At 40.8% G+C, this 27,050-nt stretch overlaps 1 protein-coding gene across 1 annotated transcript in view; it reads left to right on the top strand.

Annotated features, from left to right (window-relative positions):
• Positions 1-27,050, top strand: part of LOC103743570 (rho GTPase-activating protein 26) — a 422,060-nt gene that overhangs the window by 150,303 nt on the left and 244,707 nt on the right. Inside the window, exon 12 of the mRNA XM_029569236.1 lies at positions 8,372-8,408. Coding sequence (XP_029425096.1) covers positions 8,372-8,408 — 37 coding nt within the window. The remainder of the gene's footprint in view (positions 1-8,371; positions 8,409-27,050) is intronic.

Below are 27,050 nucleotides of genomic sequence, written 5' to 3'. Positions count from 1 at the left end.
TCTGGGATTCCTTGTTTTTTCAGGGATAGGTTTTTGCAAAGTACTTTCAAGTATATTTTTATTGGCTTTAGTTTTGAGAACACCTCCCTAAGACAGCAAGTGCAGTTCTGGAAAACCGTGGAATGGGAAAGGTGGGGAAGGGTTGCCAGCTGAGACATGCAAAACCAGCAAGAGCCATTTCTGCTTTTTGAGCATGTTTGTTGTTTAGCCTGAAGGTACAAGACACACATTCCTGATAGAGCAAGACACACATTTCTGATAGAGCTCCATCCTCTCTAGTAGAGAAACATCCTTATTTGCTTTAAGCTATTCAAACTGGCTTCATCTACCCATGCTTTAGTAGACATGGTTACTTCTTGAAAGCTTCTCCATGTGTACCCTGTGACCATCCCTGCACAGGGAGGTCTTCCTGATCCAAACAGTTCCTGTCTTTATTTTGTCTTTATTTGATTTTATGAGTGGCATTCCACAGATCCATAGTCTCTGACTAGTAACTTCTCAGGGGTGTCATTAAAAGTTCCTAAATTCATCCTGTAACTAGTCTGCAGGTGTGTGGTGCTCTGCTGAGACTCCCATCTGCCTCTCTGTCTCCAGTGCTGCTGGCCACGTCTCTGTGTGTGCATTCATCATTTTTAGGAAGGATATTTTTTTGCTTCCTAAATTGTCTCAAGTTGGTTGTGGTTTTCATTTACTGCCACATTTGTATTAATTGGAAGTTTGTAAAATTATTGTTATGTTTAAATTGGGTAGAAATTGAGTGCTTACATAATACTGGCGTTGCTGCCATTTTAATTACCGCTTAGCTTTTTTGAGTTCTTTGTTAATCACCAAGCTGTTGTTCCTCTGGAAGGCAGGACTGGGTGTGGAAGTTGTGGCTAAGTACAGACTCAAGTCTAGAGGCCCCCTCCTACTTCACCCTGGTTCTGTAACCTGCTGGTTATGTTAGCTTAGAAAGGTAAGGAACCTGTGTGATTCTGTGAACTAAAGGCAATGGTGGTACCTTAAGGGCTCAAGAATGAAGTAAAATAATTTATACAAATGTTGAGTTTAGGGCCTGGCACCTAATCAGATAGAGAAAAAGCAGTTGATATGGGGGTGCTGTTTTATTTTTGACTGCTAAGAATTGAGAATCATTGGTGCTATTCTTTCATTTCCTTTCTTAATTAGTATCTGTTGGATGTGTGACATTGCTAATGAGACTGGTGCCACTGGGCAACTCAAACTGCATTTCTGTCCTTAGCCCACTTACCCTGTAAGTGATAACCTTCTTTCACCAAGAAAGGTGATTCCTGTTTGTTTTCAACAAAACATGTAAAGAGAAGGAAGAGAATAAGGGTGATGATGACAGTGACAGTAATCTTTGTGGAGTGCTTTGTGGCCCTTCACATTTGCATTCTGTGTTCTGTGTAAAGTATTCTTTTTAAACTTTTATTTTTATTTTATGTGTATGAGTATTTTGTCTGCATGTATATAAGTGTGCCTGTGTTGTGCAGTGCCCACCAAGGCCAGAAAAGGATGTCAGATCCCCTGGAACTGGAGTTATGGACAGTTGTTAGCTGCCATGTGGGTGTTAGGAACCGAACCCAGGTCCTCTGCAAGAGCAACCAGTGCTTTTAACCTCTAAGCTATCTCTCCAGCACTGTGTAAAGTATTCTTTATCCATTATTCCACTTCTTATAAATCCCTAAGGGGTTGGTAGTCTTAGTAGTTCCCTTTTACACATAATGAGACTCAGGCCTAGGGCTATAAAGTGATGTATTTATATAGGCAATATATGGTAAAGTTGGACATTGAACCTGAATAGCAAGTTATTGCAAACTTGTTACCACTGATGGGGAAATAATACAAAAGTGTAAATTCAGGACCAAGTATGGTGATGGATGCTTGTAAATCCTGGCACTTGGGAGGCTGAGGTAGAACGATTGACAATTCTGGGATAACCTGGGCTACACAGAGGGACCCTGTCTCAGACAGATTCAAGTGTCTGCACAGGTGCACATGCACACATGCACACACACAGACAAGCAGGGCAGGCTCTAGTGATAGTGAACCCTTTGAGTCACAAAGGTAAAGGACAAGACAGTGTTCAGTGACGTAGACCTGGTCTGAACGCTGTTCTGTTAGATCATAGCTCTGTTCTTTGTGTCTCCACATTGGTATATCAGAGGAACAGCCAGGTGGGAGCACTTAGATATCCCATGCTACTTGAAAGAGACCTTGGGGGATCAGTTTAGGGCTGTGTAAAACAATGCAGTTTACATAGGAGCGGTAGTTTTAAAAAAAAAGTTTGCCTATGTGCTTATTTCTCTAATGCCTTCATTTGTATAGATTTTGATCTGAAGTATGTGGCCAAGTGCTAAAACAGCTATATGTCAGAAAAGTCAGATTGTTCCATCAAGTTATTGTTTTACATATGCCTTAATTTATATGTTTTTAAAGGTGCCTATCTGTGCTTTCTCAGTATGACTTAGATAATGACACCAAAGGTTACCATAGAAAAATTCTGGGAATCTAAGTGACTCTGTGTAGTGTCTCATAATTCTCTAGGGACATGTAAATTGAATTGATTCAGCAGTGAAGAGAATTTATTGCAAAATCACATTTGTTGCAGAGAAAAGCATATGAAGGCTTTCTGCACTCTGATTTGCCAAATTGTTTCCCCATTGTTTCTAGGTAAGAACTCATGGAACTGTAGGGCCTTGTGATTGCATGAGAGTCCTTCTTTGCTGGCCTGGTGATTATCTCAGGACGGAGCTCAGTGGTTCTGAGAGAACACCAAGTGTTGCTTCCTTGATAGCTGCCAGCTGGTTGCAGGGCTTAGTAGTGGATGCACCAGTCTGGAATCTAAAGGCCATTCGTTGTTTCATTTTCTTTCTGACTCAGGGCAAATTGTTCTTCCCATGGCTCACTTGCTCTGGCTGCCCTTGATATCTCCTCATCTTTAACATCATCATCATCATCATCATCATCATCATCATCATCATCATCATCATGTCTTACTTATCATGGGGTTAGTGGGTAAGTGCCCAGGCTGTAGAGACACACTGCAGGAGTTCATCTTGGGATTTTTCTCAAGCTTTAGATTTCCTTACCTCAGGCAAATGGCCTCAGTTTCACATCTCTACATTGGGAACAATTAGGGTGATATGAGGACAGAACCAGACAACGTCTAGAGAGTGCTTATGGCTGATATATAGCAGGTGTTTGTCATCATCACTATTATTAAATTACTATGTCTGTTGGGATTGTTCCTAAGGACTCACAGATGGACCCTGATAAGATAAACATGTATAATTTCTGTTCTCTAAAAGCATGCATGTGAAGATGAAAATTTGCATGACTGTTTAACAGATCTTCATGTTCAGTATTCATCAGGAGATAGAGCATACCTGCCTCCAAGTCACAAAGCCCTATGAGGCTCAGCAACTCTGCTGTAGCCAGGTCTTGGAGTAGTCTGGTCAACTTGGACAGATAGACTTAAGCTTTGGCTGGGTTGTTGGGCAGGTGCATTGATGTTTCTGTCCTTAAGCCATAAGTCAGGCATTGTTCAGTGACCTCTGTTCTCTTGAGTTGAGCTGGGTTCTTTCATGTGAGAATAGAGCTTTTGAGAGAGGCACACCTGAAAGCACATGCATCCAAGAGAATTGCTAATCACAAGACAAAGCCATGGGCAGAGATCTGTAACTTCAGGATATTGCTCTGGCCTCTGAGCCTCAATCTGGTGCTAGTGGCCAACCATGAGATAAATGGAAGGATTGAGCAGAACTGGCCAAAAATTTGTTTTTTAATTTTTAATAACTAGATGATTAGATGAAGCATTTCATTATAGCTTTAACATATTCAGTAACATACTCCAAAGCAAAAGTACATCTCTTTCACAAGTGACTGTAAGTTTCTAGGTTCACAGTTGAATTAATACAATTATACAATATTGAACTCAGTATAAGCCCTGTAAGACATAAAATTAAATGAGTTTTTAACTTTTAAAAAAGATCTCCATTTCATTTTAGAATATACTGTTCCTTGCAGAAAGACTCATTGTTTTTGCTACTGACACTGAGATATTGGTGCATGCATCTCTAATCTGTATGTATCTGATTATTACTAGTCATAATCGGTTGCACTTGGATCATTGGTGCCTGAGTATGTCTATAAAGTTGTCGGGTGGATTTCAATGGTAATGTTTATCACCTCTACTAATTAACATGATGTAAATTTCTATGCTTCCTCCTCAAATATAATACATTTTTAAAATTTTGTTGATTTGTGTGTATGTGTGTATGTGCGTGTGTGTGTGACACAGAACATCCCAAACCATCTTATTCAACTATACACCCACTTCCCAGATGGCACCCCCCCATAGCCTCCCTCCCTCACCTAGAGCCCTTATACTCTGATATCCCTGCTACTGTCTGCTGTGTTGTTGGCACCCCCAGCCATTCCCCATTACTTGTCCATCTGGTGAATCTAGTCAGCCTATGCTAGATGAGGAACAGCTGGTCAAACATTTTTAAGGGTGCATTAGAGGTCCTTATCTTCTGCTAGTATGTGAACTGCAGTGCTGACCCTTGATAGGCTTGGCACTTGCATGCATTTGCTGTCACCTATAGGAAAAGGGGACTGAAACAACCTTATATAGTTCCTGATTAGCTTTGTGTCCTTAGACAAACTAGGGGCCTCAATTCCATATCTGTACAGTTGTAGTAACACTACAGTTAATCCATTTGGTCTTTCAAGAATTAGAAGTTGTCATGTGCAGGACTTGATAAGTGCTTGGAAGACAAAGCTACCATCTGGCCCCTGTAATGATGAAACTGCTCCCTGCTCCTGGCCCCTGTAATGGTGAGGCTGTTCCCTGCTCCAGCCTTCCTTGTTGGGCATGTGGTCACAATCCTGGTAGGCTTGATGTGTTTGCTTTATTTCAAAACTCGTTGTCTTTGGCTCATTTACCCAATCCAGACAGAGGTTAGTGGCCTGGCCTCAGAAGATTGGGTGGCACATGTTTCTGAGCCTGGCTCATTGATCATACCTTTCCAACTCAGAAAGTACTTGGGTACTCCAGGCAGGGGTCTCTTGAGACCCAGGAAACCTGGAAGGAAAGTAATTTGGTATAGATTTGCTTCCTAATTAAGGAGGGTTGAAAGACCTGTTTCACTATAACTTCTGGATTTTTGCCATTTATAAATTGGAACAAGTTTCTCTTGGATAGAGTACTTGAGTGGGAGAAATTTAGTGATCAAAGTGGGCTGGAAGGAAAAAAAACTTACCAAAATACAGCCTCTTCCCAATGCTTCCCTTATTCACCTTGCCAAGGTTATTGAATGCAGCCATCATGGGTCCTGTGACATGGCCACACATTTCACCCCAGGACAAGGCCCTGTAGGACCATGCTTCCCTGACTTGCACTGATTGCTAGTCATGCTGGCTTTCCTTCTCCATAAGGGATGTCCCTTTCCTCTCTCTGGACCTGCTGGATACAAGCCCCTAGGCTTTCCCAAGGAAGTCCCTTCTTATTCTTCAAGCTCAAGAGAATCTCTGCAGAGAAGCTATTCCCCGACATCAGGCCCATAGAACTCTCTCCTTTGTACTTACCAATATTTGAAGGAATCGTTTTTGTGAAAATTTTTCTTCACTAATAGGAAAGTTCCATGCAGGCAGAGTTCATAGCTGTCTTATTAATCTGTATCCTCAGTAACTAAACATTGCCTGATACTGAATATGTATTTGTTAAGTATATATACAAACAAAGGAAATGTAGATAAAGTTTTAGGAACTTACCCCTCCAAGAGGTCTGGAAACTTTTCAAAGCCAATATCCCTTATTTGATAGCCACATGAGTAAAACCCATAGAAGAAGGGGCATTTGGCATTTGCCTTCCTGGAGTTCTGGTTTTTCTCCAGTCCCTTTGCCATTCTTGTGCAGTGCTGTGGAACTCCATTTGTAAACCTTAATCTAGTCCAAGCGCTTCATTTGTACTGGTGATGGAAATACTTGCTACTCAGGGATCCATAGATAGCTTTGTCCTCTTTACAAAGGAATCAACACAGCTGCTTTGGTGGCCTCTACCTAAGTTTTATGGCTTTTGCTCCTCACCCAAATTCTGTGATGGTTAAACAGCTCTGTTGCCAGTAATGCAGACCAAAGCGCTCACATTTGTTTTGTTCTACTTCAGTCTATTCCTCTCTGCACAATCTCATTTGATGCTCACAGCAACCTCAGGAGGAGTATGAATAAAAGCTGTTATCATCGGGGCATGATGGCACGTGCCTTAATCTCAGTCCTCCTGAGGCAGAGGCGGGCAGATCTCTGTGAGATTGAGGCCAGCCCGATCCACATAGTGACTTCCAAGTGGGCTGAAACAAAACAAAACAAAACCCCAAAGCTATTATCACTCCCATTTTGTAGATGAAGAAATGAAAGTTCAGCTAGTTGAAGGAACTGGTGGTGAAATCCAGGCCAGAATCAAGTCTTTTGACTCCAGATCTATGACTTTGAAATGTGTGCACCAATGGTGATTTAATTGTCAGACCATCTTTTTTAAGTTCTGAAGTTCCATTCTTTTTTTTTTTTTGGTCTTTTTGAGACAGGGTCTCCCTGTAGCTCCAGCTGCCTGGAACTCACTCTGTAGACCAGGCTGGCCTTGAACTCACAGAGGATCCACCTGCCTCTGCCTCCTGAGTGCCAGGATTAAAGGCGTGCACCACCACGTCCCTCTGGCTGAAGTTCCATTCTTTTATGCACATTCTTTGACCTTCAGTGTGTAGCTTCAGTGTTCTTTAGATAATGAATGATAATAAAGCAGGGTTGACCTCTTGTATTTGGAGATTGATAATCCCAAAACCTTCTTGGGCAACTCCTTCAATTTATAGAGAAAGCCATAAAGACCCAGAGCAGATAAGAAGAGTTTGGATGCCAAGTTGAACCCATTGCCTTGCTGCTGACCGGGCATTCCCATCTATATTTCTTAGCAAGTGGAAAATGTTTGGGGGGGTTAGTGCTATCTTCAGAAATGCTCAACTTCATTCCTTTGGGGGTTAAGTAAGTAGTTCTCAGAAGAGAGTGGTCAATGGAATCCCTAGGGATGGATGGATAGATAAGTAGATACTTAAGTTATGATGCCCCGCTTCAACCTATGCTTTTCTGTACCTACAAAGAAAGATTTGGTACTATGCTTGTTTCTTTAAGGAGAGATTTCATCTTATTTAATATACTAGCAGTAACATTTCAGGAATAGGCAGATTGTGGCCAGTGACCAAACCAGATCACACCTTGCTTTTGTGTAACCACTGGCCATGGGTGATATTCACAGAATAATATTTGCTGTTGACAGGTGACACTAGTGAAGTTGAATGCTAGTCTCTCTTTACACAAAGAATATTGGTTCTTCTAATTAAACTTGTCTTTTGAAAAGTTATACTCAAAGTTTTTTGGGGGGAGGGGATCAGTTTGAGACAGGGTCTCCCTGTAGCCCCAGCTGTCCTGGAATTCACTATGTAGACCAGGCTGGCCTTGAACTCACAGAGATCCACCTGCCTTGGCCTCCCAAGTGCTGGGATTAAAGGCATGTGCCACCATGCCTGGCTAATTTTGTGAAATTTGTTTTTCCTTCTGTTTGTAAGTACCAACATAATATTAATTTTTGTCTCTTGGATCTGAAGCCTAAAATATTTACCATTTTGCCCTTTAGGGAACTGCTTGCTGACTCTTGAGCATGCCACTCTTGTTTAATATTGAGGCACTTTCTCTTTTACTATCTTGGACCACTTTCTCTTTTTATAATTTCCATCATTTAATCATTTTGTTGTAAATTTAATATATTCTCAGTATAATATTCAAATTTACAAAAGTATATAGAGTATAAAAGGGACTAGTCCCCTCCTCAGAGTTAACACTCAACAGTTTATACTGTATCCTTGCCCACAGCTCACCATTAACTAACTATGTGACATCAGTTCACCTCTTCAAGTTTCAAATTTCCAAACATACATGGTGATAACAGCAGCTCCCACTGAGCAAGGTTGTGTAGATGACACAAGATAATTTTTTTGAATTGCTTAGCATATTGCCTGGTGTGTAGTTAATGCTTAATGATCTGTAACTACTTTTAAATTCTCTCCTTTTAATTTGTACATACACATCAATTCATTTACCATTTTAAAAAGATGGAATATGCTCGTTTTCACAATACAGTTCCACAGGTGGTTCTGAAACATGCTCATTTAAGGATGGCTACGTACATGCTAAGAAGTAGATGGTTATTGAAGGGCTTCATATGTGCAGGGCAGAAATTGCCTTTCATCTTGAGGTTTTCTACAGTGAACATAGGATGGTATAAAATGCACACAAGTAAATTTCTGTTTCTGTATTCCAGGTCTACAACTCAAATAAAGACAGCCAGAGCGAAGGGAGTAAGTATCATTCTTGGGTCATTCTCTGACACTGGGGTTGGGGGTGGGCTTTGAGAAGTTACCACTCTAGGGCTGAGCCACAAGGAGGTGCCCTGGGCATACTAGGTTAGGCTCATTTCCCCAGTACAGTTTGAGATGCTGCCGCTGACTTTCCAGGTCACTGACTTCAGAGAACTGTTCAGTGAGCAAGATTGTAGTGACCCCTTGCCTTTAAACAGCTCGTCTCACTTTGCGTAGAACTCATATATGCGTCATTTCATTTGGTCCCAGGTCTTATTAAAACCATAGCTCTAGTCAACTACTTAAAAGTCACTTAATATCCAACAACCAGAGTCTGATGCTGCTGGAAAGCCTCCAGCAGTCCGCCAGGGCTGGAAAGGCAATCGCCATCACTGACAATTGCTTACCACTTCTGTTTCCTTTGTGACTCATTGAGAGGAAAGAGTGGAGAAGGGAGGAGCTACTGTTCCTTTTTGGTGGAAGTGCCCTGGACAGTCTCTGTAGAACGTAGCATTTTTCCCCTGCTGCAGGCAAACACTGGTTCATCACCACTTCCAAGGGTGCTTGTAACCTTGCAAAGGCATGGGATTAAAGTGAAACCCCTGCTGGGCAAGTGCTTAAACCTGATTATCCCCTTGGTGCATAGAACAAAAAATAAATTCCTTCCAGGGTGCTACAAGACACAAAAGAAACCCTGTCCCCTGGGTTCAGCTTTGCTCTGGAAAATCCACTTAAAAAATTCAGAGGTGGCCCTACTGTGAATTTCAGTAATGTCAGGAAATCAATAGAACAGAACAGTGCCTCTCTGGGTAGACAGAAGGGTAAGCTTTTTCATTTTTATTTTTTTGGTGAGAGTCATTATGAGGCAGAGATTTTTCTTCTCCTTTATTCTTCCTGAAATGAAGACTTTGCTAGATGCTTAAAAACAACAACAAACTAGGGTCTATAGCTTAGACTGCCCTTAAACCCCTTATTGTAGTCAAGGATGAATTCCTGCCTCCATCTCCTGAGTGCAGAGATTACAGGTGTGTACTGCCACACCCAATTTTTGCAGTGCTGGGACTTGAATCCAGGGCTTCATGTATGATAAGCAAGCACTTTTACTGAGTTACATCTTCAGCCCTTACTAGAAGCTTTATATGAATAAAATAGTAAGTAATTTGTAATGATTGAAATTGATAGACTTTTGTGAGGAAAACTGGATTTTGGGTTTTTGCACCCCCCCCCCAAAATTGAACAAGGGAAAAAACTTCAAGTAAATACTCAAGTAAACAAAGACGTAGTTCCTTCCACACTCTAATCAAGTAGAATTGTTTTAGAAAATATGAGGTTAACTGTGACTAGTAGGAAAAAACAAACAAACAAACAAAAAAAAAAACAGAACAAAACAATCCCACAGTTCAACAAAAGAAACACAGAAGGCAGCAGTCTGTTAGTAAAGGATCAAAGAAAGGCACAGACTAGCAGATCCAGCAGCTCTAGAGACCCCCAGAGACTGTGAGAAAGGCTCTTCTGGATGCTGTTTGCAGGCCTTGCCTCACTCTGCTGAAGAGTCAAGATTCCCAGAAAAAAGATCATCTAGTGGATGTAGCTTGGGCATACCTAGGGTGAACAACATACTTTGATTGACAGTTTCTAGAATGTTGTATAAAATGGGAACAGGATAGTTTCCCAAGGGAAAAATCAGGGAAGCCACCAGAATAAGAAGCATGAATGCTTAGTAGGCTGAACTAACAGCTGCCTACATCAGATCCCAAGCTGAATACAATGCGTCTACATAAAGATCTTAAGAGCTATGGAGAGGCAGTACTTATGACCAGAATCTTCTGCCAGATGTTCACCTGTACCTTTTGATCCAATGAACCTGCTTCCCTGTTTAAGTGTCAACAGACTGGAAAGATTATCTGAAATTATTTTATTGGTGGGTATGCCAGTCAGTTCTGGCATTTTTGTAAGCATTTTGGGAATATGCTTGAAGGCCTTTAAAAAATGACTATCCTTTTGTACTTTTCTAATGTACAAAAAATGTTTATGAAATAGAGAAGTTTAAGAATCTAAATTCCAGCATTATCAGAACCCCTAAAAAAATTAAATAAAAAAAAAGTAGAATGAGCCTTAGAGCATATTTATAGTCTGCCTGCAATGTGAGCAAAAATTCTTGCTTATACAAGGCCACATGATTTTCCTGCAAGTTAAAGAAATAAAGTATCCAAGGAAGAGATGGATGAAAGTAAGGACTGGGACTATAAAAAGAATGGGTACAATAAACCAGTTAAACAGTCAAAATAATTCCTTCTATGGTTACAAATAATGGAAAATACCCAGTGTAACTCTCAAATGAAAAAAATAAATTCTTGCTTATATTCTACCTGAATATATTTATGACATAAAGTAATGCCCACTGGAAGCAGCTGTTTCTGTATAAGTATACAAAGTATGTTATATGTATATTTCACATACATATATGAATACGTAGAAACTACCATGAATCAAATCTTCCACTAACTAACTTTGTCTTCTATCAATAAAATATTTGTTCTCTTTGTCCAAGAAAAAAAAAAAAGATACAAATAAAATGTATCCCACTGGGGGAAAAAAAAATTCTGAATATCCCAAATGGAGTAGTTTATGGAGAAGTATGCAACCTTTGAAAAAAACAAGAGAGGTGTGATGGCTAATTTTGATTGTGGACACAGTGTAGACTCACATGGAAATGAAGTCTTGGTGAGGAATCATCAAGATTAGGTTGACCTATAAGCGTGCCTTTGAGGGAGTTTCTTAATTGGGTTGAGGTAGGAAGACTTACCCTGAATCTGGGCAGCATCTTGTCATGGGCACTGGACTGAATGAAAAGGAGAGAGGGAGCTGAGCACCAGCATGCATGTGTTAATTCATCGCTCTCTGCTCTTGATTGTGGATGTAATGTCACTAGCTGCTTCAAGTTTCTGCTGCCTTAACCTGCCCCACAAGGATGGATTACAGTGTAGAATTATGAGCCAAATAAACCTTTTCTTCCTTAAGTCACTTTTGTCATTGTATTTTATCACAGAAACAGGAAAAAAGAAACTGAAACAAGGGGGTTGGGGAGATGGCTCAGCAGTTAACGCTCTTGCTCTGCAAACTCGAGGATGAGAGTTCAGATCCCTGGAACCCACATAAATGGTAATGGGTGTAGTTGATCACCTGTAATCCCAGCCTCCAAAGATAGGGACAGAGGGTCCCCTGAGCAAGCTGGCTAGTGAGACTAGCTTTATTGGCCAACTCTGTGTTTGATTTAAGAGACCCTGCCTCAAAGAATAAGGTGAAAGTAATCCAGGGAGATTCTGAACGTCAACCTTAGGCCTCCACACACATGCACACATATGTGGACCTACACACATGTGAGCACACATGCATACAAATGCACCACACACAAACATAAGAAGAAAAAGGAAAAGGAGGAGGAGGAAAGGGAGATCATAATATGTTTGGTGTCTACAGTATATTTTTAATTGAATTTTTAAAATAAGTGGGAAATAGAGCAAAATAAAATAAATCATTGAACCCATCTAGGTATTTGATAGGAAAATGTCTGGAGATACTTTTATCATCAAGTACTAAATTGGAATGGAGGGCAGCTTACTGGGAGTTACCAGTTTCTAGTATATTTCTCTGTAACTCATTGTTAAAATATTTTATAGTATTAGCTGTCAAATGATCATTTACTATGTGCAGGCACTAGAACTTTATCACATACAATAACTTCATTGAGTATTTTTTAGTTGATTTGTAGATGAAAAACTTAAAACTAAGAAGCTTAAAGACTACATTCATGGTTATTACTGACACAATAACAATTAGCAATGGTTACATAGAGGATTCTACAGGTTGGTCTTAGGCAGATATATACTGATACATGTAGTTTTATCTACATAAACATAAGCTTTGAACTAATCTATCTTATAATGACTATGAAATTAAAGGTTTTGTTGTTGTTGTTGTTGTTTTTGGTCTTTTTGAGACATGGTCTCCTTGTAGCCTCAGTTGGCCTAGATCTTGCTAGCCCTGTGTAGACCAGGCTGACCTTGAACTCACAGAGATCTACCTGACTGCATCCTGAGTGTTGGGATTAAAGACATACACTACCATACCCGACTTGAAATTAAAGTTTTTTTAGAATTCTCTTGGCAATAAAGAATGGGAAACTCTTAAGTGAATTATTATAATCTAGGCCGGGTGTAGTGGCACATGCCTTTAAACCCAGCACTTGGGAGGTAGAGGCAGGTAGATCTCTTAGGAGTTCAAGGCCAGCCTGGTCTACAAAGTGAGTTCCAGGCCAGCCAAGGCTATAAGGAGACCCTGTCTCAAAAAGACCAAAAAAATAAAATAAAAAATTATAAAAATTATTATAATCTTCCACTCTTTTAAACTTTTTAAAGCACTCCTTTGATTTTATTATTATTATTATTATTTTGGACTTTTTGAGACAGGGTCTCCCTGTAGCCCAGCTGTCCTGGAACTCACTATGTAGACCAGGCTGGCCTTGAACTCAGAGATCTGCCTGCCTCTGGGTCCTGAGTGCTGGGATTAAAGGTGTGTGCTACCACACCCAGCTCATTTTATTATATTTTTTTTCATGCAATACAAATGATTAAATCTGTGATCTCACACATGGACAGACAAGTGCTTTGCCCTAGACACATTATTTTATTCTAATCTCAAGTTACATAAAAGCTTAATAAGATGTTACAGAACTATTATCAATAAAAACCACACATGCATTTAGTTGAACATAGTACTGAAGTAAAGCATGTACCAAGTTTTGAAGTGGAAAAAACCACTTCAGAAAGATGAGTTTCTTAATGCTTAATACTTTCTCAAAAAGCAGTTCAGGTGGGCAAGGCATGGTGATGCACCCTACTAATTCCAGGAGTTAGAAGGTGAAACAAGAGGATCAAGAGTCCAAGGTCATCCTGATACCCTATCTCAAACCTCTCATTGCCCCAAAAGCAGTATAGAATAGTTTAGGAAAGAGGAAATGTGAAATTAACTCTCAGTACTCACTTGTAATAGTCAAGATGGACATACAGACGATGCTGCAGACTGTGCTCCAAACAGTAGAGAATGAAGCTAGAATGGAAATCCCAACCTTCTTTGGATTTGTAGTTTTGAACAGGGAGAGTATCTTGTATTATGCCCCCCAATACGGCTCAGTCTCTGGAGGAAGAGCTCAAAGTCTTCTAGCTCAGATGTAAGAAAAAATGCCACACCTATGAGGCATAGTTTAAGAGATGAGAAGTTAAAAAACTGCTCAGAATAGACCAAATCACTTCCACTGTTTAAAATCTCAACTACTGCCGGGTGTGGTGGCGCACGCCTGTAGTCCCAGCACTTGGGAGGCAGAGGCAGGCGGATCTCTGTGAGTTCAAGGCCATCCTGGTCTACATAGTGAGTTCCAGGACAGCTGGGGCTACAGGGAGACCCTACTTCAAACAAACAAACAAACAAACAAACCAGCTGCAATGAGAAAAAAAAAAAAAATCTCAACTACTTAAAAATATGTATAATTGAAGGCTGCTACATCTTACTCTATAAATATGCTCTAAGACACAGTTTTTGTCATTTCTCATAAATGTTTCTTTCTATACCATTGTAATATTTAATGTAGTAGTTATAGTCTCAAGTTATCTTTGATATTCAAAAGCCTAACATAAACTTTTCTGTTGATTGTGGTTGGAACTGTATAACCCAGTGTGGCTCTGAGCACTGAGAAATTCACCAAAATACCCACCAAAATCTCTAAGAAAATCCAGCAGTTTAAATAAATCAACTACTAACCAAGGATAGCAATTTGCCTCTAAATACTACTTTTAATAAATTTACTGCCAAACACATTACTTAAACCACACAAAAGACTATAGGAAAATACATAGGGAGTGTAAAGAAACCACCACCCAGATTTCAGAAAATTGTATTTGGGAAGCTGTTGTTATCCTTTTTCACTGCATGCCCTTAGAACTGATATCCTGGCTTGATTTTTGTGATTAACTATTCCCTTTATTCATACTTTATAACCTAAAACCAACCTCAAGTAATGGTTTTTGTCTACTTTGAACTTTACATAAAAGGGAACATAGGGAATGCAGTATTCTTTACCCTATTTCTCTGACTTGACTTTGTACAGTTTACCCATGGCCATGCCCACGGCTACAGTTCCTTAGTTTTTATGTAATAACAGTATGCCATTACATGATTAAACTGTATTTTATTGTACCTTTGTGGATCAGTTCAGCTGTTCCTACATTTTGGATAAAATAAATTCATGTTTCTATGAAACAAACAAAAAAGAAGCAGCAGCTCAGACTAAACTGTTTCAGTCTAAATTTTGCCCGACTGCAAAGATTGTACTATTAAACACAATGATATTCTACTCTTCTTGAGCAAAGAACAGTGTAAAGAAAGTCTGATAAGGAAAACGTAGACTCTCATAGAACATTTTGCTTCTGGCCTCCTGTAATTCACAGACTGAGGAGAGTTGCCAGCTTTGGGTAAATAATGATCCTTACATTGCATACCCTTTTATCCAGAGAGGAGAGAAAAAGATGGGATACAAAGCACTGAGTAACTTTTCAGGAATGCTTTATTTTTAGATTTTACTATCCATTGACTTCTAAGCTTGCAGCAGTAGAGTAGGGGTGTAGATTGGTGCTGCCTCACCTTTCTCGACTTTAATACCCTCTTCCATATCATGCAATCTCTAGTCCCTCTCCTAGCTGGGAATTGAACCCAGGGCCTTGTGTATGCAAGGCACATATTCTAACACTAAGCTACACCCCATGTCTTGACACTATTGCTCTTTTTCATTGGACTTATCTGCCAAGCACTATTACTTAGTGTCTTGATCTTTCTACAAACTTTTTTTAAATGCCCCAACTTAAACTGTTTTAAAGGTAAAAAGTCTGTCTGACAGGAATTTGAGAAGGAGCTGTTGCTCTTCTCACCAAATTCCAAACATCTAGTATACAAATACTAGATATGTATTTAGAATGAAATTTCTTGTCACAGAACTAGAAAGTTCTAAAGGGGCAAAGAGCCAGTGGGAATGCCCTGTAGACCTGTCTGAATTTGTTACCTTCATTGTGAAGTTTCTCTCGGGGCATACAGTGCCTGTGGGACCATAAATAATATCTATTAGCTACTGGTATTTTCAAATGACACACTTGCAAAGGGAAAATGGCCACAGATAAATACATGTATATTTCTTTGCAGTCTTTTTCTTTTATCTTCTCTTATTTTCTGTTTGGTCTCAGGTAGAGAAGCTTTATCTTGCTTCCCTGTTCTGGCACATTAGCATTATGAGTCTTTTGACTCATTCGTTCATTTCATTTATTCATTTGTTCTCCTTTATTTCTTTTCTTCCTTTTTAGTCCACTATTCTAATGTGCACTTTTTTTTTTTTTTTTGGTCTTTTTGAAGCAGGGTCTCCCTGTAGCCCCAGCTGTCCTGGAACTCACTATGTAGACCAGACTGGCCTTGAAGTCACAGAGATCCATCTGCCTCTGCCTCCCTGAGTGCTGGGACTACAGGCGTGCACCACCACGCCCGGCTAATGTGCGTAAGTGCACCCGTGTTGTGCAATGCCCGCAGAGGTCAGAAGAGGCTGTCAGATCCCCTGGGACTGGAATTACAGACAGTTGTTAGCTGCTATGTGGGTGCTGGGATTCCAACCCGGGTCTTCTGCAAGAACAATCACTGTTCTTAACTGCTGAGCCATCTCTCCAGCCCCTCTAATGTGCACTTTTAAAGTGCTTTCTTAGAAAAATGTATTTTTTATTTACCCATTTTCTTAAACTGTATGAATGGCTTTATGTCTTATTCTGATCTTTCTTTGGCCCCTCAGCCATCCACATCGCTTGTTTCTAGATGGTGCCTCTGGACTGCCTCTAAGGTGCATCTCCTTTTGTAGAGATGTACTGGCTCTTCTCAGCATCTCATCACCCCTGACATCATATGAACATGCCTTGTGTGGGGCTGTTTGGGGCTTAAACACTCTGATCCTGTTACTGGTTTGCATAGAGGCTTAATTAAATACTCTCCACAGTAGTTGACTTACAATTCCATCAGCCCTATACACAAATTTCTCCATTCCTGGAAACCTTTGCTGTTATGCAGTCTTGTAATTTCTTGCTAGTTAATGCATTTACAATGATAGCACATGTGTTTCTCTGATAAGGAAAGAGTTTTGAGCATTTACCCCTCTGGGATTTGTCTTCTCTTAATTGCCTGTTCATGTCTTTTGTCCGTCTCACTTGTCATCTTTTTTCTGTGAATTTGTAAAGTTATATCTATCTAGATATTAATCTCTTGTTACTTTTAGGCATTTTATTTATTGTGACATTGACAGTTGAACTCACAGGGTTTTGTACATACTAGACAAGCACTGTACCAACTGAAGCACTTCCAAAGCCCAGCTTTAGACATTTTAAATGCATGTTCCCATCTTGTTATATCTATTAATGTTGTTTGTGTTTCCTTGACTATAAAGCTGAATATTTGATTCATTCGTGGGTGTACACATGTGCACACATGGTGGAGATTGAACCCAGAGCCTGTGCATGCCATAGGGCTGCTTTTTTGTTTTGGTGTTTTGCTTTTGTGGCAGAATCTCATTGCATATTCCTGACTAGACTGGAACTCTCTGTGTAGACCAGGCTGACCAAAATGCACAGAGGCAGCTCTGCCTGCCTCTGCCTCCTGAGTGCTGGGATTAAAGGCATGATTCACCATACCTGGTTAAAGCTGTAATTTATATATTTATAATATCCAAAAATGTTTTTGCTTTCCTTTCTGATTCATGATTTGAAGACCTTTTGGACCCATATCACAAATTATACACCTCTATTGATTTTTCCGTCTCTCCTTTTCTCCCTCCCTCCTTCCTTCCTCCTTTCCCTCCTTTTACTGTCCTTTGTAAGTACTGACATAGTTACTTATAAATCTTTACCATTCTAGAATAAGTTTAATAAGTTCCTCAAAAATGAAAATTTCATTTTCATTTAGGATTACATTGGTTAAGCGATTAATTTTGAGGAAAATGAACACTTTTATTTGTAATTTTGTTATCTTCACCAAGAACTTTGGAATTTTTTAGTTTTTGCCAAGAGTGTGTTCTTGATTCCGTTATCCCTGAAATATTGAATTCAGAAACCCATCTGCTGTTTGTACCACTCACCGTGAATAGTCTTATGAACAGAGAACCTTCCCTTGGTTCCTAGAATTCCAGGAGCACTAAGTTTTCCCAGTGGCCAAACTATGACCAGTAAAAAAGGTAAGGGAAGACTGGAATAACAGCTAATAAAGCAAAAACTGTGGTTTCTTGTTCCTTCAGCTTCTTACTGAGAAAGTGACCATTGCCATTGTCAATAATCCAGTATCTAGATCTCCCTCCTTACTGTTACAGAGAGCAGGACTTTGTACTCAGCCAGGTATCTTCTCCTGCTTACTCTCCGTGGCCTCCTTTGCCACGTTGATGTATAGTGGGTATTGTTGTGTGCCTGACCTTTGGCTGCAGTTGTAAGATTTACTCTCCAAAGACTCTGAGAGAATTGAAAGGAGCCTGGGTCAGAAGCAGAGAAGCCAGGGAGTGGTTTGCTGTCAGCCCAGCCTTCTGTTTTCTTGCCCTCCTGACTAAGGAACAGTTAGAATGCCAAGAACATGATGGAGAAGCTGGACTAGTGCAGTGAAGGAGTCTAAGACTTCCAGGATTTAACTTCGAAATAATAAATGTTACTATCTGTGTTTACCTCCAAAAAGATTAGATTATGTATGGAAATGCTGCCTCCGTCTTCTCTGCTTCTTCAGCTATTTGAGGGATAAAGGCTGAAAGATTGGGGTAGAGAGAACCCAGTCTCTTAATCTGGTCTTCACGGTGCCACCTTTCCTCCATGTGAGACTTAGCACAAATCAGTATGATTATCAGGTTATATTTAAATGGCTCTGTCCTTGTTGGTTACAGGCATCCTTCCTCATGCACATCAGGACACAACCTTGCTGACCACCTGTCTGTCTGAGATGGCATAGCAGTAGTTTACTCTGCTTCCCACTCTTGCTTTGTATCTTACTTTTTGCTCCTATCTGAACCTTTTATGGAGTCCAAGCTCCCTGTAGCACCTCATTTGTTGAACATCTTTGTGAGTTCAGACAAGTAGCATTGAGACATGTGAGAACTGAACTAGTATGTGAGACTAGAACTAGTATTTAAGCACTATATGATCTGCTATTCTGTGTGTGTGTGTGTGTGTGTGTGTGTGTGTGTGTGTACACTATTCATCTCATCTGTACGTGTACCACTTGTGCAGACAAAATGCCCAAAAGTGGTGAATTTGAGAACAAGTTGTGAAAGGAATTTCATCTGGGCTAGTCAGACTTAGAAAATGCAAACTTCCAGGCTGGGGCTGTAGGTCAGTGATAGAGTGCTTGTAGCATATGCAAGGCTCTGGGTTTGATCTCTAGCATTGCAAAAAAAAATTGCAGACACCCTGTTTTCCAACAAAGAAGGACTCTTTGCTTCCAATCATCATTCCATTCCTTTCACTTTGCTTTATTTTATGAGTATCATTTGTGTTTGAATGATTCTGAAGAGCCCACTGCAGTTTTTCAGTTTGTTGCTCACTCTGGGAGGTGGGGAGAACAAAATGTTCTGTGCAGACCAGAATTAGGATCTAGTTGTTTGTAGGATGTGGACATTGAATCCCTGAGACTCACTCTGAAGGCAGGTTTAAACATACCTACATTCTTTCTTGTTGTAAGATAATATAAACTCGTAGAATAATGAGGAAGTACAGCAGGAAAACAGGAAATACTGTTTTCAAAAACAGTAAAGATAATCCAAAAACCCAGAGTTGTTTCATTCTTGCCTTTTTAAATGATGTCTTGCTTGCATTTTGCCAATGTCACTGTGGAATTTGACTTCATTGGCATTATGCTGAATATACTTAATTTCCATTCTGCTTAAAAAAATTTACAAGCATTTTTCCATGTCATGAAATTTAACTCTTGATATAACTTGCAATGGTTGTTTAATATTCCATAATAGGATTCTGTCCTGGTGGACTTTAATGTTGTTTCCAGAGTTTTGCTATTTTGATTAACACTGGCCTATGCATACTTGTAGCCTTTGTAGATAACTGAAATGCTTTATTTAGGGTAAATTTGGCCGTGTTGTTTGGTGTTTTCTTAGAGGGCACTGTGGGGCTAGTGTAGATTGGCATGCTGGCCCTAGCTCCTTGGAGAGAGTGTAGGCCCTTCTGTGCTGTCATTATTTTCCTGTAGAAATGGGGATATTAATATTCCCATGTTGTGAGCTTGGTGTGAGGATGAAAATTGAACACAGTATCTGGCATTAGTGTCTGATTACTTTTGGGTTTTGTCCTTCTCCTCACCTGGCCCTAACAATTGCTCAATGAAAAGGAAAATCATTTACTGGGCATGAAGATGCATGTATTCTGAAGCTGAAATAGGAAGGCAGAGAGTTCAAGGTCAGCCTGAGTTACATAGTGAGACTAAAACAGTAGCAAACTTACAAACAAAACAAGGAAAATCCTAGTGGAAAGAAAGCCCACTGGATTGGCAGAACTGCTGTTATGGGGCACAGCAAGGAGAATGAAGGGAGGTAGCCAACATCTGCTGCTTGTCATTCTTGGAGCCTTATAAAGGTTAGTTCATTTAATCCTGCTGACTGCGCTGCTCAGTGTTAGCACCACACAAACATTCTACACCTCCATTTAGACTTACTTATTCAGTGTAATATGGATGGGGGCATGAGAGCTAATAAGCTTCTCAATTTTATAAATGCCATTACTTAACACAGGGATCAGATTTTCAGTAAAAGGTCAGAGAGTAAATATTTTTGTTTGTGCTAGTGTAAAAGCAGCCATAGACAATATGGAAACAAATGGGTGTAAGCATTGTCCAATAAAGCTTTCTTTGTAGAACAGGCAATGGAGACGTCTACCCATGGACTGTAGTTTACTAACTCTCTACTTAATACAGGTTAACTTTTAAAAAATTAGTCTGTGGGCCAGGTGTGGTGGTGCATGCCTTTAATCCCAGCACTTGGGAGGCAGAGGCAGGCAGATCTCTGTGAGTGCAAGGCCAGCCTGGTCTACATAGTGAGTTCCAGGACAGCTGGAGCTACAGGGAGACCCTGTCTCAAAAAGACCAAACAAACAAACAAAAAAAGTTAGTCTGTTTAGGGTGGCATGAAGTTTTGGCAGGGGAAGTGAAGTAGCACACAAATGGCCTCCATTTACAGAGCTGGTGTTCTGAACAGCTGGGTTTACAAGTGAGCAAATAAACTCAAGAAGTCAAGATATCATAGTCAAGAGGAGGGGAATCAGTGGCCAGGGTCCTTTTCTCATGCTGTTATTGACATGAATAGACTCTTTGTTCTGTTCCTCCATCCTGTTATTTAGAGCCAACTGTGTGATGCTAGGTGGAATTCCATCAGCAGTCTCTAGCATCCAACCTATCAGATTCTTTGCTGCTAAGGGGCCACACCATATTTCTTCTTAATGAACCTGCATGTCAGAACCGTCAGTGGTTCCCAGTGCTGGGTGAACCAGGGTCACAGGCTTTTGCCACATGATCTAGCTTCCCTGGGTTAGGTCTGTAATATGGCCCTCTCTCGGATCCCACAGAGATTCTGGAACACAGTAGGGCCACGATGTTTTTGTTTCATATACTGTCATACTTTAGGCTCTCATTCAGACCAGAGTAGTTTATTAAGGCTTGACTTGATTTACGAGGGCAATACTGAGGACCAGGAGAGGAGAAGGAGATGGACCTTCTTTCTCTACTTGCCCATTTTTGTCCTTTTGATTCTTTATTCTCTTCATCTCTGTGCCTTGACTTCCCTTGATCTGCCAGACAGAAGAGATTTATTCTTGCAGATCTCAGGGGAAGCCTTGGTGGAATAACATGACCACTATTTTTAAAAGGACTCTAAAGCCTTCAGCCTGTGTTATCAAAGGTCCACATTCTCATGAAAGCAGCAAAGGGCGGAAAAGGGAATCCCTCTCCCCACACCTTTTGCTTCCAGTCACTTTAGGCCTTTTGCTGTTAGACCATCCACAGTAGAGAAGCAGGAGGAGGCAGTCACTGGTAACAAGAATCCCTTTGGGATCAGAGCCATCCCAAGGCTCTCCCCTGTTGGGTAGCTTATAAATAGAACATTTCCCCTTTTAAACCTGAGAAGGGTGGAAGCATTAATGGACACAGCAGCCTGACCTCCTATGTACTGATCCACGAGGCAGTCAGCTGAGCACACCTTCCCCTCCAGCTTTCCATCCAGCCTGCTAGGGCTGGCCTGAGGCAGACATTTCTCCAGTATTTCTGCTTCCCTACCCCATGTCCCCTTGGCTCTTTTTTTTTCCTCCTTTTCCCTCCCTCCTGAGTAATGCAGGTTTCTGTGACCATCCCTTTGGTCTTTAGAGGTGTAATTAGTCCGGCGAGAGGTTGCCATCCTAGCTGGCACAGGTGCTGGCTTTTTGCAACTGACTTTTCATTGAGTCCTGTGTGTAACATGCTTACTGTTGCTGTTTGTATTTAGTAAAGCAGTGACTCCTCAACTCTGGAATGGCCTGATGGGGCAGAGTATGGAGAGAGGGGCCCTGCTCCTCAGATACTTTAGGTTCCCAACTGTTTTATATGATGAGACTGTTGCCCAAAGACAGTACTGGCAGTGAAGCTCCTTGGACTTGCCCAGAAAGCTTTTTGCTTGTCCTGAGACACTTCAGAAATCTGTTCTCAGTCAGCGTTAGACCGACAGAGGCAGCCAGAGTATGACTTTGCCATGGTCTAATGTCCCCCTTTCCCTCATGATATAGGCTTTGCACCAACAGCAAGCTGCAGTCTGGACAGGTGGGAACTACCTCCTGGCACTCCAGGTTGGGCCTCAGACAGGCAGCATAGCACAGAGCCCTGGCTGCATCTTTAACTCCTGAAGCCTTGGGCAAGGGGAATCTGCAATAGAGACTGAAAGACTGTTTCCACTGCCACCAGGTCCAGGCTTTTGGTTATTATAGCTAATGCTTATTGAACACACACTTTATACAAGGCAGCATGCTCAGTGTTTGGCACACATTGTATCATTTGATAATTAGATTATTGTAAGACCATATAAGGTATTACTGACCCCATTTACAGATGTGACTCTAAGGCTTCAGTCTAGGTGCATACTTGTAGCCATTTAAGTAATTTCTTTTGAGCCTGATCAGAATTTTCAAAGTGTCCGTCTCTACATTTATGTGTAAGATTTAGCAGAGGTAACTACTGCCCCTTCAGTTGGGGTACTGTTGAGTCATGGCTAGGAGTTTTCAACTCTAGAATATTACATGGATTGGAATCCCAGTGTCATCACTGGAATGATGTGATAACTTTGGGGAAATCTAGGCCTCAGTTCATCTGTAGGAGGAAATGGCTTTAGCACCTACATATTTGACTTACTGGGAATATTAAATGAAATTGGGATGGGTATTCTTTGCACAGTGGTGCCAGGTGTTGTGCCACACTATCACTAAATATTGCTCTTTGCAGTTATTATTATCAATAGCATCATCATTATCCTAAGCCAGAGCCTGTTAATACAAAAACATGATACTGTCCAGTCTCTCAATTTCCTTAGAGTTCCTTCAAAGACATTGTCTCATTTGGTTTCTCTAAAATGTTCATCTTAAAGATGAGGAGGGTAGATAGGTGAACGATACACATCTTACACAGTACAGTAGTGTGCAGTGGTATCTGAGCTCAAATCTGAGGCCTTTGGTTCTGAATATCATCTCTTTCCCCACTTTTGCTACATCAGGATGTATTGTGAATTGGAGGTGGAGTCAGGTAGAAAATGACAGGAGAGGGATCTTGGTGGACAGAAGCTCTGTGTTTGAAATACTTCCATCTTCATGGAACTCTGTTGGTTTAGAAATCAGTACAAAACCCATGGGGCCTCAATAAAAGGAATCAGGGCCACTGGACTAAGTCACTGTCAGGATGCCAGATCCCCTGGCAGGAGACAATGGTCCTGATAAAGCTGGGGCATTGAGTAAAACCTTGATCTTTCAGTGTCTGCTGTCCTGACACTGCTGAAGGTATCACAGCATCCCAGGAAAACATTGGCAGGTGTGCAGTCCTTAGCTGTGCTCTGCAAGAGCTGACACTGCCACCTGAGCTACCTGACTCTTGCTGAGAATTGGGACACACTCCCATGTGTTTTAGGGCTTCCTTGATTCAGGCATAGATCTGAGAGGTTTATTCTAGGCATGCAATGATTTCTCTTTTTCTCCTTTTCTCCTATTTATGTTATTATCTTTCCTATGTTTCTTTCAGTTCATTTTTATGTTTGTTCCCAGAAACTGTGGAGGAGAGAATCAGTGGCTGTATATCTGGCAGGCTAGGAAGGAAAAAAATTCTGATTGGCAGGACTCTTACCTTGACGCCAGGCCATGAATGTGACTCCATGGGTGCTCTCTGTCGCATTCCTCCTGCTACACAGGCCTAAACTGTAGAAGGTGCTATTGTATTCAGCAATTTCTCATCCTTTAAGGCAAATCCTATGAAGAAATAAGAGCAAGGGGCCAGAGAGTCAGGGAAAAGCAGCTTGGTTAGATGGCTAGAGCAGGGAACACCTCTCTGAAGAAGTGACTTTTGAGCAGAAACCTGAACTAAATGAGAGAAGGAGGCCTGTGGGAATTTGACAAATGAATATTGCTGACAAAAGGGCCAGTGTGTACAAAAACCATAATGCAGAGGAGCAGAGGGACTGGATGGGAGGGAGCCTGGAGGAAAGTGGCCAGGTAGGCTGGGACTAGACCCTTATGGGTTAGGAGATTGGATTGTGTTCTTGGCACTACAAGAAGCCCCTGGAACATTGTGATGAGGTGAATGACATGAGCAGATTGTCATTTTAAAAGATGACCCTGGCTTCTGGTGAACCCTAGGGGACAAGAGTAGAAACAGCTAGGAGATGATTTCAGCACTCCAGGAAAAGGATGGTAGAGGCCTGAATCCTGGTGTTAGTGATAGGTAAGGTGAGAAGTAGCTGGGTTTGGGGTATGCTTTTAAGTTTTTACTGACAGGATTGACTGATGGGTTAGATGTGGGGTGTAAGTTAGGAGTGGGGTATAAGAGCAAACAAGGATGACTTTACAGGAATTGAAAATCTTGTGGGTACAATATGGCTTCTCCCCTCATGCTTTCAGCCAGGTTGAATATACCCCCAGCCTGGGGCACACTAGGACATTAGCTCGAAAACTGTCACTCACATGGCATCTTTGTATTTTTACTTATTTTGATCACTTTCATTATTGTCATTTTTCTTTAAGTCAGTTTCTTTTTTAAACCTCTGTTTACAAAGGAAATATATCATGCAATGTGTGTTAAATCTGGTAGATTTCTAATACTCTTTAACTTAGGTACCTTGTTATAAGAAATATTTGTGAACTGCTTGGAAGCATTCCACAAATCACAGTGGCACAAGCCAACCTTACATATTAAGACACAGTATTGATGGATCCTTCATATCTGCTGGGGAAGGTAGTGGTATAGATGGTGACAGTTGATTGAGTCAACAATGAGTTTTGTTTATCTCTTGCAATGATAGTTTGGGATGCTGAGTATTCACAGTGATGCTTTCTTAGGGGTTCTCCTACGTACTAAAGCATAATGTCCTGAAGAGAGCCCAAGATTTGTGTTACCCTGCTTCTTTGATCACTGGAATTGAGATTGCTACTAGAAGAGCAAAGACAGGAAGGACCCAGAAAACCTGCCCTGCTCCTTCACCCTTTCTGACTGTTCTGTCAATTCCAGCAGAAAATGGTATCAAGGAGAATCAACTCAAGAGTGAGGCTGAGTTAAGATCCTGGGCCCCTTCTTTACTAACCTCATGATTGTAGAAGTTCCTTAACCAGCTGAGCCTAGGTTTCCTGTCTGTGGAATAAGGATGAAGTTGAAGATGATGCTGAGATGATATTTTTAAGTGCATAGCCCAGAGCAATGTAGTCTGACTTGGTGTTAGCTACTGTTATCATTGTTGCTACCACTTACCCTTATGAGCCTGGATTTTCTCATCATTAAAATTTAGTGGAGATGTTGAGAAAATCAAATTAGCTATAGTTTGTTAATTTATTTTGTAAATAAATTAATGTATAAATTAATGTAATGTATTATCCCTCATTATACTCATTAGTGTGAAAACACAGCAGAAGTTATTAGTGAGAAGAGTAGCAATATTTATCCCATGGGATAATGCTAAGAATCACTTAAACTTGGTACAAAAAAAAAAAACCATTTTATCAGCTGGAAAGTTTGATACAAGTGTTAAGATATAGTAGAATTCTAATGCTGATGGTGCTGGAAATCACCTGCATTTAGTGAGCATTAAGTAAGTCACAGTTGCTATCTTTGTTTGATGCTCATGACACCTCGGTGAGTTGTCCCAACTGTACAAGTGGGAATGTGGATGGTGTAAGGATGAAACATCTCCCCTAAGCAACATATTCAGCCCTAGGTGGTAGGTAGACTTCCACCTCAGGTCTGTTTGACTTTAAGCTTATCATTCTCTTTGAACTACATGCCACTTTGAGCTATGTGATTTGATGAGCATTAAAGTTGGTTTGCATTTTCTAATTCTTTCCTAACTAGGGAGCAGAGGACAGTCTAGCTTTGGGTATGGTAGACAGTGGATATGGGGGTTCTGGGGTCCTGCTTTGGGCTGTGATGAATCCCCCAAACAGAGAGTTTATGTCTAGATGATTGAGAAACAAGTTGCCAATGTTCCCTAAGCCCCACTGGAAGATTCTGATAGCTTTCACCAAGAGGATAGTTTTCTAGGAGCCACAACAGCCCAGGGAGTTTTGGAACCCTGGGCCTGAATGAGGTTTCAGGAGAAAGGACATGAACCCATAGGGTCCTTCCTCTGAATTTGTGAGCAAATTAGAAATCCACCCTCCAGGTGGCTCAAATTCAGTTAAGTGTGGGTGTTTTCCTTCATGGCTTTCAGTAGTGCTGAATTGGTTAAATTCACAATGAGCAAGGCAAGTCAGACTCAAAATAGGAAATGTCACCCGGAAACTGAGTAAATTTTTGTGCTGAGACTGCCCCCAGAGCTGCCCATGGATTGGTGGCCCACTCTTAGCAACTTCAATCTCTTCTGTCCACCTGTCCCAAAGAATATGCCCTTTCTTACCTCTCAGGTTTCTCATCTTCATAAGGCACATGGCATGTCTGGAAAATCCATTCTCACACAAAACACTAGAAATTTCTTTTTGTTGGTATTTTGTAAAGGAAAATAATTTTTTAAAGGAAAATATTTCAAACTAGAGGTGTAGGAGTATTGGGGATGGGGGGGGGGCGAGACCAGTTGAATATAAGCTTTAGGAAAATAATAATCCCTTCTAATCCATGTTGAGACTAATTTAGTAGATCAGCTGTTCTCACTTGGAAAAAATAATTATCTCCCGAAGGCTAGAATCCCCAGGGCATATGTATAGAGTGGCATTGGTATGTGTCTTCAAGAGTGCTGTTTTCAGGCTATGTGTACCTCTATCACCCTGTGGGATAAATAGGTTCCTTGTACTCAAAATACGTAGGGTTGGAGTTGAGCAGTAACTA

The sequence above is a fragment of the Nannospalax galili genome, unplaced genomic scaffold, assembly GCF_000622305.1.
Source record: "Nannospalax galili isolate Female #2095 unplaced genomic scaffold, S.galili_v1.0 scaffold222, whole genome shotgun sequence".
Taxonomy (NCBI): Eukaryota; Metazoa; Chordata; class Mammalia; order Rodentia; family Spalacidae; genus Nannospalax; species Nannospalax galili.
This window is presented reverse-complemented; position numbering and strand designations above follow the sequence as displayed.